This window comes from Falco biarmicus, chromosome Z (genome assembly GCF_023638135.1).
Source record: "Falco biarmicus isolate bFalBia1 chromosome Z, bFalBia1.pri, whole genome shotgun sequence".
In the NCBI taxonomy this organism is placed as follows: Eukaryota; Metazoa; Chordata; class Aves; order Falconiformes; family Falconidae; genus Falco; species Falco biarmicus.
In genome coordinates, this window is record NC_079311.1 from 25,337,668 (window position 1) to 25,352,013 (window position 14,346).

Genomic DNA, 14,346 nt, shown 5'->3' on the forward strand with positions numbered 1-14,346 from the left:
AGGAAACTATTAATGGTTGCAAACTTTATTTTTTTGGACTTCATCTCCTTTTCAGTTTGAGTTTCAAGAATAATAAAGCTACTTAATTCCATATCTAGTAAATATCAGGAGAGACTCAAAAGGACACAAAAAAAGGCACTGAACATCTGAAATGCTGAAATTCTAGTTGCATTTGTATAAACAGCCATTGGATGTGAAACCTTGTACTACTTATCCCATGTTTTCTTGGTAAAAGCATTAAGATCCATTAATATAGAATACTGCTGTAATAGTACGAGCCATATGTGGGCAATTGCTCTGCATGGCTGTACCTGTCTGGGACTTGAGACTTTTGTTTTAAGAGATATGATTTGGCTAATTGTACTTTTGCCTTTGCAGAGATCAGCTGAGTAGGAGAGGCTGAACTGTGCTGCATTACCTGAAGGCTTTTCCACTACAGTGCTTGCAAATGTTTTTTTTGCAAGCTGACATATGTGTTGTCAGAGCTATGTGCAGAAGTGAATCGCATTCAAAAAAGTCATATGACATCTGGACTATTTTTAATTTTTTTGTAAATCCCTGTTATTGATTACAAAACCTTCAAGATGGGGGCAAGACGACTGCTTGTCTTAGTGTAGATGAAATTTGTTACATGCTTTTATAACACGAGTGTCCAGAGCTCTTCACCGTCTTAATAATTGTACTGCTAGTGCAGCTCAAGACTTTTAAGAATTGGGAGATTCCTTGCGAGAGCAATCATATCAAAGAGTTGGGGAAGAGGGTATTCATAAGGACATTGTTGTCTAATGAATCTCTATCTTTTTCTTTCCTTCGTAATCTCATGTAGCAGTGTTAAGAAGATAACAGAATAGTCTGCCACAAACTCAAGAATGTACCGCACCACTACAGATAGTAATATGGAAGAAGATATGTCTACATCCACTTTAGATGATCACAAAGGTAAGAAAGTCTGCGAACAATTAGAATTGGAAGATGTTCAGAGAAAATTATTTATGTATGTGCATATCTTTGTGTATTTACCATTACAATGCAAACTGGGTTGCTTGGGAGTAGAGGAGGAGGGCATAGAGAAATGTGAAGGGAAGAGAATAGACAAATATCATGTGTAAAGTACATTTCATATGGCTTTACAGAATGAAACTTAACATGAAGGCAAATTAGTCTATTTTAGGCTGTTTAATTTCATCTGAAGAAGGGCATTCCTGAATGAGTTAATGTTTTCTAACTATCTAAATAATTTTGTCTTCAAATTACAAATCATGTTTGGAAGAGAATACCTATTCAAACCTTCTGTTTGGAACTTGGCTATAAAATACTTGATGTACCATGGACCAGTTTGCTGTCTCTGTCAGTGGGAATTAATTTAAGCCTACAAAATATTCTTAAAGGTTCTTTTTTTATTTGTGTATACCAGTCAGACCACTTCCTTTTCTTGTTCAATGAATATTGAATGTTAATATTTCCCAAAATGTCTCTTGTGAGTTCAACACCTGAACAATAATTTCATAAAGAAATAAAAACCTGCTGGCTGGATTAGAACATATTCCCATCTTCTTAACTGTATGAGGTTTTCTGATAAAAAGTGTCACATAGCCTCAGATCTTCCAAAGTGCTGAGTCCTGCACCTGGGTCACAACAAGCCCATGCAACACTACAGGCTTGGGGAAGACGGGCTAGAAAGCTGCCCTGGAGAAAAGGACCTAGGGGTGTTTTTGACAGCTGGCCAAATACGAGCCAGCAGTGTGCCCAGGGCACCAAAAAGGCCAGCAGCACCCTGGCCTGTATCAGACACAGTGTGGCCAGCAGGACCAGGGCAGTGACCGTCCCCCTGCACTGGGCACTGGTGAGGCCGCCCCTCGAACCCTGTGTTCAGGTCTGGGCCCCTCACTGCAAGGGGGACATTGAGGGGCTGGAGCGTGTCCAGAGGCGGGCAGCGGGGCTGGGGAAGGGGCTGGGGCACAGGTCTGATGAGGAGCGGCTGAGGGGACTGGGGGTGTTTAGTCTGGAGAAGGGAAGCTCAGGGAGCTTCTTAGCACCCTCTACAACTTCCTGAAAGGAAGTAGTAGACAGGTGGGAGTTGGTCTCTTCTTCCAGGTAACAAGTGATAGGACAGGAGGAAACAACCTCAAATTGCACTAGGGGAAATTAGATATTAAGAAACATTTCTTCACTGGGTGAAGAGTGGTCAAGCATTGGAATGAGCTGCACAAGGAAGTGGTTGTGCCGCCATCCCTGGAGGTGTTTAAAAGATGTATAGATGTGGCTTTTAGGGATATTGTTTAGTGGTGGGCTTGGCCATGTTAGATTAACAATTGGACTCGATGATCTTAAAGGTGTTTTCCAACCTAAATGACTCTATGATTTCTATAAAGTAACATTTTTCTTATCTTTCCTTTATAAGCTATTTTGTATCTGCTTTCTCCTAATTTTCTCCTTTTATAATAGCATAGAGCTAATGTAACTTTGTCATATGTCATTCATCTTGAAGACAGCTGTGTGTTGTAGATCATATCGAGGTAATTTTATTTTTTTTGTTACTTGAACATTTTCAGTTTTATATGCTTTATATACTTTATGTACTTATATCTAGTTAGCTTGTTTCCTGTAAGGCAGTGTTGACACTTGTAGAGATCTTCCTACTGTCTAATGCTACCAACTTTCTTGTTTCACTTACTCAGAAATAAACATGCTGTTATTTTATGGTTCATAATACACTCTAAATGGCCTATTTCTTATCTCCTTGTTCTTAATGCAGTTGCTTTGTATATAAATTCTGAGTGACTTATTTTTCTGTAGTAAGTCTAATAAAAAAATGCCATGCTTTATATACTTGGTCTTTTTCTGTATTACAGACTTTCAAATCTAGCTTTGAGAAATGTTTTGGATTGATTTAAGTAGGTTACTTTTTTCCACATTTGATACTTATTTTTTTTGGTGAGGCAGTACTACCTAAAATATACTACGTGTTTCCTTACTAACTGGCTTGATATCTTGGATATATCTAAGCAACTGTGGAAGATGTGTAGAAGACTATATCCTTGGAAATAATAGAAATATGACTGGACATGGTCCTTGGTAACCTACTATAGGCGATTCTGAGCAAGAGCAGCAGACTGGATGATCTCCAGAGGGGCCTGCCTTCCAGTGTCAGCTGTTCAATTTTGTGAGGGAACTTGAAGACTTTAATTAGATAAAATGTAATGTTACAGTATTGCTTCCTGCAAGCCACACCTCTAGCGCTGAGAGGCACAGCTTTTAATTCAGTGGCATGAATTCAACAACCTAGGCAAGCTCTAGCTCTTTAGATGAGATACTTTTTTCTTTTTTTTCACTTTTAATCCTGCAACACTAGTTTTGCATGGTTCCTTACCTCTAGTTGCTTTTAAAATAACATGCCAGGGAATCACTTCAGTTAACCATAGTGTCTTTTTGGTCTTGTGGTTTAAGTTACCAAATGTCTAAATACAGACTCAAAAACTTCAGATATTCTCATCAAGCTATGCACGCCTTTGTATGTTCAAAAATAGTTTGGACTATTGCCTTGATTAGGAGTTTAAAAATTACTTGAACTAAACATTAATTTTGTAGTAGCAGCACTATACATGTGTTTACCTAACTTCTGCTGCTGGGTTTGACATTTATTGTCCCTTTATGCAAGAGGTATTGAAATGTAATATAACCAAACAATTTGCAATGATGGTAACTCCTAACTTTAATTCCACATTCATCTCTACTATTTTCTTATGAGGAATTGCACTCACAGCTTCATATACAAAATATAGTGCTATTACTATGGAATTTATAGTAGCAATAGGTGGCTTACAGAGACACAATTTAGCCTGCTAATGAATGGATAGTCCGATTTTTAACTTATGGAAAGAAGTGTTGTAGCTTTTTAACTTTCCAAGAGTTGGTTTGGTTTTTTTTTTCAGATTTCCTGTTCTCATCTTAAAATTTCCTTTTTTGTAAACAATGTAAAAATGCTGCTTATAAACATGTTCCTTTTAAAACTTGGGGTTTTTTTGCTGTCACAGGCCGAGATGAAATTGTATCACTTAAGTCTGTTTTTTATATGCCTAGCTTATATAAATGAGAAGGTAAATATTTTAGTGAAAAATGACTGCATCTGGGTTAAATGTTTCTCTAATCAAATTGCACTGGAGTCCTAGTGGACTATCTTTTCTTTTTCATAAGCAGCTGTTCTAGACAAGAATATTTCAATTTTTTATTATTTCAATGTATTGTTTTTTACATCTTTCTCTGTAGGTTGCAGTCCATTGGATCAGGTTTCTTCTGGTTTATTAAATGAGTCTTTACCCCAAAATACTGGAAACCAAGAACCCAGTTCCCAAAACACATCAAGCCAAAATTCTGAAGTGAACACACCATCTTCTCCATTCTCTGGTCTGGAAGGCATCCAAATCTCAAACCTTACAGGTCCTTTTGAGAATTCTGTTGACCTTGGAAATTATGCATCTGGAGAGTGCAATAATTTGAATGGTCAGAATGGAATTGCTTTGGTAAATAATGGCTCCTCTCAGCCAGATAGCAATGATGGAGAGGAAGATGATGATGAAGACAGAGATTTGGCAAGTGAAATGGCAAGTTTATTTCAGCAAACCCTAGATAGAATACTTTCTAAGTTAGTAGAGGAGACTATGATTTTTTCTGAGTTAAAGTCCAGTTTATTCACTCTCTGCCACGGTGTTCCTGGAGGAAGTTATGAAGAAATAGAACCAATACCTTTAATGAGAGATTCTGGCACAGATCCAGGCCTGGCATGTCTAGACAACAAGACATCTAAATCTTCTGCTGATCATCAAGCTATACAGAATATATCAAGTAAACCAAGTGGTCCCAGTCACGAAACACAGGAGGTGCAGCAAATTGTGGAGGTATTAAACTATTTTTGGTGATATTATATCAGTGATGTTGTGGCATAAGTTTTTATTACTGAATCCTTTTTCAGCATAATCTGAAAAGTGGGAGAATCAGGAGAAGTGCATTCATGTTTTAGCTTGAACTTTCAGGTCTGCAAGTTTGAAAATAAATGTTGGAAGTTTTTAAAGTGATGTAGTCATTTAAAGTAAGTCATTGATCAGTGCTACTCCTTTTAGAACGTGTTTATTTCTTAAAGGAAAAAAGTAATTATTTCTACCATCGTAAGCATACACCATTTAAATTATTTTAAAGAATGTTGCCAGATTCCCTACATAGCTATTCATACATAGCTTTCTTTTGCTATGGGTGAATTGGTACACCTTGTTTTTTGTTTTGGTTTTTTTTTTTTTTTGCAAGAGTACAATTGGGTATCTGATTTTTTTTTTTTTTTATTCCTCAGTAGAAGACTTTTCTGTGTTTGCCAGGTCTGGATTCTGTGTTTTTAAAATAATAAAAAAAAAAAAAAAATCACACAAGCAGAACAAGATAAAAGCTTGTTCTGATTACTTTCTGTCTCTAACTTTGGATAAACCAGAGTACTTGTTATCAAGAACTAGCAAGGTTATGATCTTTGTCTCTTCTGGTTTACATGATGTAAGTCACTGTCATAGTGAATATGGAGCTAGCTGAAATTCAGTTTGATCCAATGTGACAATTCTTGCACTGCCAGAAGTTTCCCCTGCAGGGTATTTGTCAAAATAAGAGTTAAATGATGGGTAGACATATCATATAGTGTTACAACAATTAAAGTGAATGTTTTGTGTGTGACAACTTTAGTGGCAGCAAGGGACAGTTAGACTACTAGCTCTTAGAGGTGAACAGAGCAGATACTATGTCATAGTCTGCTTGCAGACAAAATACCAAGGACTGTTTAAAATGCTTTCTAAAGCTGATAGTTGGTGGGACAATAATAGATACTTTTCTCATATGTGCAGAATTAATGATTGCATGAATAAACTTCATGGGGGGGTTTCCAAGGGGGTGGAAGCATTGTTCCCAGAAGTTGCCAGTCATTCCGTTTCCACATAACTTGCATCCCCCAAGGTATATGGGAGGTCGATATTACTTAAGATAGAGTACCATAGGGCCTTCTCCAGCTGTGTAGCATCTTGTTAGCATTACTCATCTGGAGACACTTCAGACCTGCCTATTCATGTGTAGGAAGTCTGTTGATATCCTTACTATGAAAGCAGTATTTTGTAGTTGTATAGAGAAAATGTCTTGTCTCTTTCATAGCTGCTGGTTCTCACTTCATCAAAAACCAGAACTACAGAAGCAGTTGACCTCGTCCTTTGACCAAAGCAAGAGGAACTGTTTAGAGAGGCAAAATTAATCCGTTTTTTTTTCTTTAATCTATATGTTAACACTTGAAGAGGAGACTGAGGTTGTTAGAGCTGAGTGTTCCTTTCTTATTACTGTGTAACAACACTTCCTTAGTTACTCTGTCGGGAGAAGTATGTGCAGTCTTCACAGGCTGACCTGTAAAAGCAATCCTATGGCTATAAGTGTGGCTGACTGAGAAGATGCTGTAATTCTGTTGGTGTCATCAGGAACTGGACTGTCATTGAACAGACTTGGCAAGCAGATATGAGTGCAAAGGTCAAAGGTAGTTATTCTCAAGAACTGTGGTACAGGTTGCTGTGGATCTTGGGCAAGAAGAAAGCATTTGTGCTTTAATTTTAGCACTTACATGTCTGAAACTTTACAGTGAGCACAGAAGTCTGGCATTATTGGAATTAGTCAGCAAAAAATGGTAACTGAGTAGTAAAAGGAACAACTATATTGACTGTAACGAAATGAACAATATGGGTTTTAAGTAAGAATTCTGACTATTTCCTCCACATATCAAGCAGAATATATAGAGTGCCTTTCTTTCCAGTGTGAAGATAGGTACTAAAATTTCTTCAGAAAATAAGAGCAAGGCTTACACAGTACTGTTCAATATTTCTCCGAGGCAATATTGCAAGTACTTTTGGAAGCTGAGAGAAAGTAAGCAGAAAAAGGCTCTATAATGTCTGTCTATTCAGAGTTAATTTTGTTTGCTGAGATCCTGTATAATGACCACATCAAGATGTAGACAGGATTAGGATATAATGTTTTCTGCTTTCTAGAAAACAGGACTTGCAGATGGCTAGTCCAGTGTAACCCAGTCAAGGACATGGTCACATTATATTTTATTAAGAGATTAAGATAGATTAGGGACTTGTGTTCTTGGAAGGACATTCAGAACAGCTTTTAAACACAACTTGCCTCATTGTCAGCCAACTGTAGATAAAGATGTCGAAATGTGTTCCACAGATTTGAAATAGTAAAATCTTTCACTGAAATATTAAGTATGTCATAGTATTACAAAGCCTTTTCCTTGCCTCTGGTACTATCATCACAGTGCTTACTTAGATACCCACACTGGAAAAGTTACTTCAGTTTGACTTTTGCATCACTAAAGTATTTTTTTTAAAAAATATTTTTTTTCCCGAAAATGCTGTACACTGCATTTTGGGTAAGATATTGCTGAAAATGTCTTTGCTTTCTGCTGTGAAATGCAATTTCTGATTTTTCAATTTATAATGTGTATAGGAAATGTTTGTAATATATGACTATTTTTGTTCTGTAGTTTTATTGCAACTGTATGTATGTATCAACTAGGGAGTTAGAGGTCACTGAGAGGTACCTTAGGTCAAGGTGATCAGGTTTGAGAGCTCTTTGAGGGAGGTGAGAACTGAAACTAGTTGTAGTCTTCATGATTGGTATCTTATGCTCCTCATCCCTCTCCCCAAGAGTAAAGGGAGTGATTTCATCAGTTCTTGACATAGTTGATCTTTTGGGGATCAGGGTTTGTTCTGGTTCTGCTAGGCATTTTGCTGCATGATGATTAGTTTCACCAGAAAACTTTCTGCTTGTTCTACAACTTCAGCTCTCACCTTCCCTCTTACTGCTTGCATGTGTTTTCATTCTGTTTGAATAACTATATCCCCGGCTGGTTTGCCACTTGGCAGTTAAATACTACACATGTATTTATATTTGTCTTTCTAACAGGCTACTTGTTGCCAGTTTTGCTATTTTAGTGTTATTTAGATCTGGCTTTAGAGCACACAGCTATTACTTAAATCTTGCTTAGTCTGGTTCTACCTTATGGGCGCAACGTGCCTGTGTTTTTGCTTCAAGTTTAAAAAGCAACCCATCTGCTTTCTGCACTAAGTATTTTTACACCAGGTGTTTTGTAATGGAGAAGTCTGCGTTTTGACTAGCTTTAGGTGTTATTCTGATTCGATGAACAGGTTGGATTGAGTTTAATTATAGCATCATTAATAACCTATCTAATGACTGTGACTTCCTCCAACTTGTTACTGATTTACTTAATGCACCTCCCTTAACTTTCCCCAAATTCTCTTATCTAAAATAGGACATTCATTAATCAGGTCTTTTTCACCTATAAAAACAATTAATTTTGAGAGTCTATTATAGCTCAAATCTTTCCAAAACTTCTCTATCCAGCAAACAAATTTACTGTAGCTGTGAAACACTTGAAAGGGATGTGACATGGTAATGCATTGAAAATTCAAGTGTATTTTAATTGGGGAGGGGAGGAGGAAATCCATCATAATTGTCCCATTTGGATGGGAAAAGTAGTGAATATATCTTATATAGAACACACCTATTTTTAATAAGACTCTGCAATCCTAAAATGTAATAACCTATGAGTGACTTTTTTTACTTCCATTTCTTTTAAGGAAAGTACTTAGCCAGGAGTGTTTGGTTTATAGCATTAGCAGTATAGTGACTTCATGTGTGAACATTTCCTGTGCTGATTCACTGATGTAAGGAGGTCAAACCCTCTAGGCTATAGCACTCTTTTTAGTAGTGTCCAGCATTTGGCTTATGGTACATGGAGTGGTAAACAGTTGCATAAGTAATAAGAGGAAGGAAATAAAGGTATCTGACAAAAGTTGTAAAATGGACACTACTTTGCTCTGCTTTCATTTTGAGGATGTGGTTTTAAGCATCAGATTCATTGTGAGGCTTTGTTGGTGATGCTTTTTTGTGTAGCTTTCAAAAGCAAACAATACAATGCTTTTGAAAACTGCTTTCTGTTTCACTACTCATACTAGATATAGACAGAGGTTAGACACATGTAATACTAATCCTTCTGTCTGGAGTCTTATCTAATTTTTCCAGCTGTGGTAGTTAATCTCAGTAAGCATAGTATTTTTTCCTACAAATTAATCTCAGATCGCTGCAGCTGTAGCAAAATACAAATGTAAGTTCTAAAATCACCTTAAAGTAAGGTGGTATTGTCTGCTGTAGCAGAATTGAATGTTTTTAAGCTGTTTAAATTGGAAGAGTGTACCTATGTTGTAGATGGACTTGCATACTGCACTAGGGATAACTGTCCCAGGACTTCCTGTAAATTACCAGATTTCTAAATACGAGCCTGCGTGGCAGTAGGAGCTGTAAATATGCCTGATAGTTCACGCTGATCTCTCTGTAATGAACACTTGACTGTAGGTGCAAACCTGCTAGTTTAGATCTATGGTGGGATGGTTGCCTGAGCTACCTTACCACTGTGATAAAACTCGGGGCATGTTTTCAGGCTGTAGCTCTAGTAACTTTCTCTGAAGTTCAAGAGGAGAGCCTGTTGAAGATGTTTGTGTATAATCCAATGTTTCTCTAGTATATTTTTGGTATTTTTAGTTAAGTGTGCCCCAAACATTACAAAAATGTCAGGTTATCTTAAACTTCTTACCAAGGGAGATTGATGGCTGTTAGAATGAATAATTGCCATGCTGATTAGCAAGCAGTTGTACTTCTACGGAATGAACTAGTCACACCCGTTATGAACTCAGTGCCTCTTGTGTTCTTGGCTCTTCAGTTTCATTTCGTTCTGCTGTTCAAAGATGTCTATCTAGTAAATATCTTAAGGAATATAACCAATCTGAGTTCTGTGGTGTTTTTTTCTACTGGAGATCCTTTCAGTGTCTTACGGTGTTGAATGTATGATGTAAACATCAAATCTGCCTGCTGTAGCACTGGAGTCTTAAAGTTTGTATGGTGAAAAATCTAAGTTTCAAACAGGATGACTCCAGAGGACTATGTCTTAAGTGTTTCTCATCTGTATAATGACTTATGTGGATCCGGGGGTTTTGCTGAAAATTTACATTGGTATTGTAGCTGAGGTACTTAATATTTTTGTTTGTACCTGAGTAATTTAGTGGTTGAAGCCAGGAAACACATTAACGAGGCTTTTATTTCCAGAAAGTGAAATGTAATGACAGTTTTGTATTCCTAAGCTCTGTTACACTTTTTACTTGCTGCCTCTTCTGAAACTTCATAAAATAAATAAACATTCAGTAAATAATTAAGCTGTCCTGATACTTTTGAGAAGACTTAAACAAGCTGTTACTGTTTCAACCTTGTTTCATCTCATTAAAGTGGATGTACTATTAGTCTGATAGACATAACTTCCATTTATGAAAGTAATACTATTATAATTTGATTACTTTTCTTGCTTATTTGTTTTTATATGGAATGTTACATTTGTGAGTAAGAACTTGGTCTCTGCTCAACCTTTTCAGAGTCCTGTGGAAAATCTGCAGTCGTCTGAGGTTGAACTCTTTCTTCCACCAGCTGCCAAGGAAACCATAGATTGTTTGCCACATGTTGTCATCGCAAATAATGGTATGGAAGTTAGTTCTTAATTTTTTTCCATAAAATTTATAAGAACAAATAGCTTTCTATAATGCTGTAGATGAAATACTTAAACATGCTTAATCTGCAGCTGGCAATGTTGTTCTAAGAGGTTTTGAATCTTGAATGAAACTGAATATAACTTTAGTCAGTTTGGAAAACTAATTTTTACTGGAGTGTAATTCTATCTTGTAGTCATTAGTATATTAAGATACGTATTTTAATTTGAGCTCATCTTAGATGTAGAACAAGATGATAATAATAATGCTTTTTCTTGATCATGGGTACAGGTCAAGAGCAGTGTTGTGCTATCTGTTGCAAAGGATATGTGGAAGGTGAAATTGTAACGGAGCTCCCCTGTCATCATATGTTTCACAAAATTTGTATAATTCATTTCTTACAGAAGGTAAGTGCTACAGGATTGGTGGGGTGTTGTGTTTTTTTGAGTATTTGCGTTCTTCTGGGAAGAAGAGATTTAACTTCTTGAAAATGGGATGAAATATGAAGAAATAACTAGCTGTTAATTTTATGCATTATGGAACCAAATTTGAGTGCAAATGAGAAGTAATTTATACCTGTACTTGCCTAAAGGGCAACTTCTTGAATAGAGGGGGTACTTCTGTGAGGGAAAACATGGTCTGCTTTTAGTAAGAATGAAAGAGATGGTTAAGTCATAACTAGCTTTGGTATGAGAAAATCTTTCTGTACTCTTACCTTGAAGTAAAGAAAATGGGTTGTTTTCTCTGAGAAGAGCAAAGTAATCTGTTTTGTCAGAATGTCACCATTTATAGTGACAGTTGGTCACCGTAGGTTGGTGGGAGAACTACTGCAATGCTTCTAGATTAAGTTTAAAAAAACACCTTTGGTAAATCTATATTGTATTAGATATAATTTTCATAACTTGTAATTAGTTTCCTTCCAAATGTCTTCAAAAGGCTTATCATATTGAGGCTAGACTAAAAGAACTGTAATGACTCATTTGGTATTTTTTCCTTATACTTGCACTTTATGCATAGTATGAGGCTGGACTTGCTAGTTCTCAGTGAGCTTACAGTATAACACGTAATTTCCTCAAGAGGTAAAAAAGGAAGATTGAATCAGACTAGGGAAGTCAGATCAGAACACCTCTTTTTTTGTTGGGCGGTTTTTTTACCTCCATAATATTGATTACCATGTTGATATTGCTTGTATTACATGTCTTGCCTTTTTCTGTCAAAGTAAACTGCTCTTTGAAAACTACTGTTGCTGAAAATAGTTCCTGTTAGATTTGGATTGTACCTAGTTTGTTATCCTTGCCTCAGGAAAAAAATTCCCACCTGTAAAATCAATTATTTGAAGACAAACTTACAGCAGGTTCTCTGCATCTTCCATGTAACTGGTGCAAAAGCAAAACAAAAATTTCTGAGTTTGTTAGATGACTCTTAGCTCCAGGTAGCTATGCAGTCAAATTTGTCTTTGAGACAGTGCAGTTGTGAAGACATTAAATAGTTCATAAATAATAACCTTTAGATGTTTAATAGAATTTAATGCAAACTGTGCAAATGACCTGGGCTTTTTTCCTTTTTGTTTTTTTGTAGGTGGATACGTGCCCAGTTTTTCGTGTTGTGCTCGCACCTGTGCTTCCTGAAGCTGCTGCTGCTGTTCCCTCTCCATCTGATCCTAGCTCAGCATCTTCTGTTCACGGTGCCACAGGAGCTTCAAACTGAAATTAATCTTTGCCACCAAAGTAAAAATGTAGATTTCACCTGTTTAATTACAATGCAGAAATAATGATGTATAAAATATAATCTGTAAAATACTGTCTATATTTAGTTTAGAAAGGATTCAGGACTTTCTAAACTCTTTAGATTTACAATAATACTTTGAAAATTTCAGTGGAGAGGCATGTGCAGCCTTTCTTGATAGAATTTTTCTGGTAACTGTAATGTCTAAAGCTTGTATTATGATATATTTTTCCCAAAAAATAATTGTGGCACTTTGTTCAGGTTCCTGCTGCTTGTAAGTTATGCTTATCAAGTTGAAGAAATAAACTGAACTATTTGTTTCTATCAGTTATTGCCACTGAGTGATTTTGTAATTGATCTCGTATTTGTATCAAGTGTAAAGATGTTCTGTGATGCCAGCAGTTGCAGGACTTGATTTTACTGGAAACAAATTGTGTAATGGAACAATAATTCTTACCAGTCTATTCCATAATAATTTTTTCCTTATGTGAGGAATATTATTGAATTGCTGCTTTTGGTAGGGTTTTTTTTAGTAAGTACTAGCACCATTTTAAAGTTTGTGTCCTGAATAAGTATATAAACTACAGAACTTCAACACTTGAACTTCTGAGTTTCTGAGAAGTTAAAGCTGTAAGAGCTAGGCAGCTGGTCCCTTCAGTTTGCATTTAAATTCACTTCTACTAATTGGGTCTCCTGCATGTATGTATACCATCTCTCTTTTTAAGATATTTCTACTTATTGCCTTCTAATGCAGATGAAAGGTCCTTCTAACAAGGTGTCTGGAAAAGCATATGCTAGGTCATACTCAAAAGATACCAGTAGATGTGTTTATCAAAAAGTAGAAAGTAAAAAAAAAAAATCCAAACCTTTGGATCATGTCCAAATGTTTGTGTTGATTATTTTTTCATAAATCAAAACAGATTGCTGTGCAGGTTCTGTAGTACCTGCTTTAAATATTAAGTTGTTTCGTTCATAGGGGCCTGGTTCTTGAAAAGGCCCTGCAAAGTATAATGTTTCTCTAGAAAAATTTCTCTTTGCTCAAAGAAAATATTCTAGGCATTTTCAAGTACAAACATTTAGCTGCAAAAGAATCTTATTTCCTCATCTTAGGTAAAACCTAGCATTGCACAAGAATGTGAGCCCAAATGTGGAACATTAACAAACAAGCTTATTTTTTTGTCTAATATACTATATGCACTAGTATATTGGAAGCATCTAACTTAACTACATGATATAAACTGAATTAATTTTAGTATTTTTGTAAAAACATTTATATTCCAAAGTTAAATGCTTTTTTTGCTTTAAAAGACTCAACAAAAACTTTAAATTTTTTTTTCTTCCTTTCAAATTATGGCAGGTTTTGAAAGGATAAATTACTTGTTACCTGTGTGCCTAACAGCTGAAACATTTTTTTTTTTTCTTAACTGTCACCATTATAGCTATTTAAGATAGTGTGGAAAGAACCTTCCTTCAGGTCAAAGGAGAAGTTCCCTTAGTTTTTGTGCCTGTTTATGTTTTAGGATTTTTGTTAAGGTTACTTAGTGAGCTGTCTGATAACAGCCATGGCTCTGCAGACACCTTCCTTGTTACACAATGCAGAAAGCTCCTGTTTTCCTCTGTTTCCTTACTCTGTACTTGGTTAAATACTTGTGGAAAACCAGCCTTTTGGTTTTTCTATGGATGGAGTTGCAAAATGCAATTCTTCTTTCTTAGAGAAATAACTGCTTACAGGTTATTTAGCTGTTTACATGTCCTATAGAAAGAGTTTGAATTAGAATGGTTTGGTTGGAAACTACCTTAAAGATCATGTTGTACTAATGCTGCCTGCCATGGGCAGGGACACCTTCCACGGAGCAACCTGGTCTAAAGGACAATCCAACCTGACTTGACACTCCAGGGGATGGAGCATCCATAGCTTTTCAGGGCAACCTGTTCCAGGGTCTTGCCATCCTCACAGTAAAGAATTTCTTTCCAATATCTAATCTAAATCTACCCT

General features: G+C 36.3%; 1 protein-coding gene across 1 annotated transcript; it reads left to right on the forward strand.

The window, feature by feature from the left end:
• The first annotated feature begins 802 nt into the window (after nucleotides 1-802).
• PJA2 (praja ring finger ubiquitin ligase 2) lies at nucleotides 803-12,674 on the forward strand. Its single transcript, XM_056325704.1, has 5 exons — nucleotides 803-939; nucleotides 4,267-4,895; nucleotides 10,515-10,617; nucleotides 10,917-11,032; nucleotides 12,204-12,674. Exons 1-5 carry the CDS (start codon nucleotides 870-872, stop codon nucleotides 12,330-12,332), a joined length of 1,047 nt encoding a protein of 348 aa, XP_056181679.1. The 5' UTR covers nucleotides 803-869; the 3' UTR covers nucleotides 12,333-12,674.
• The last annotated feature ends 1,672 nt before the right edge of the window (nucleotides 12,675-14,346 follow it).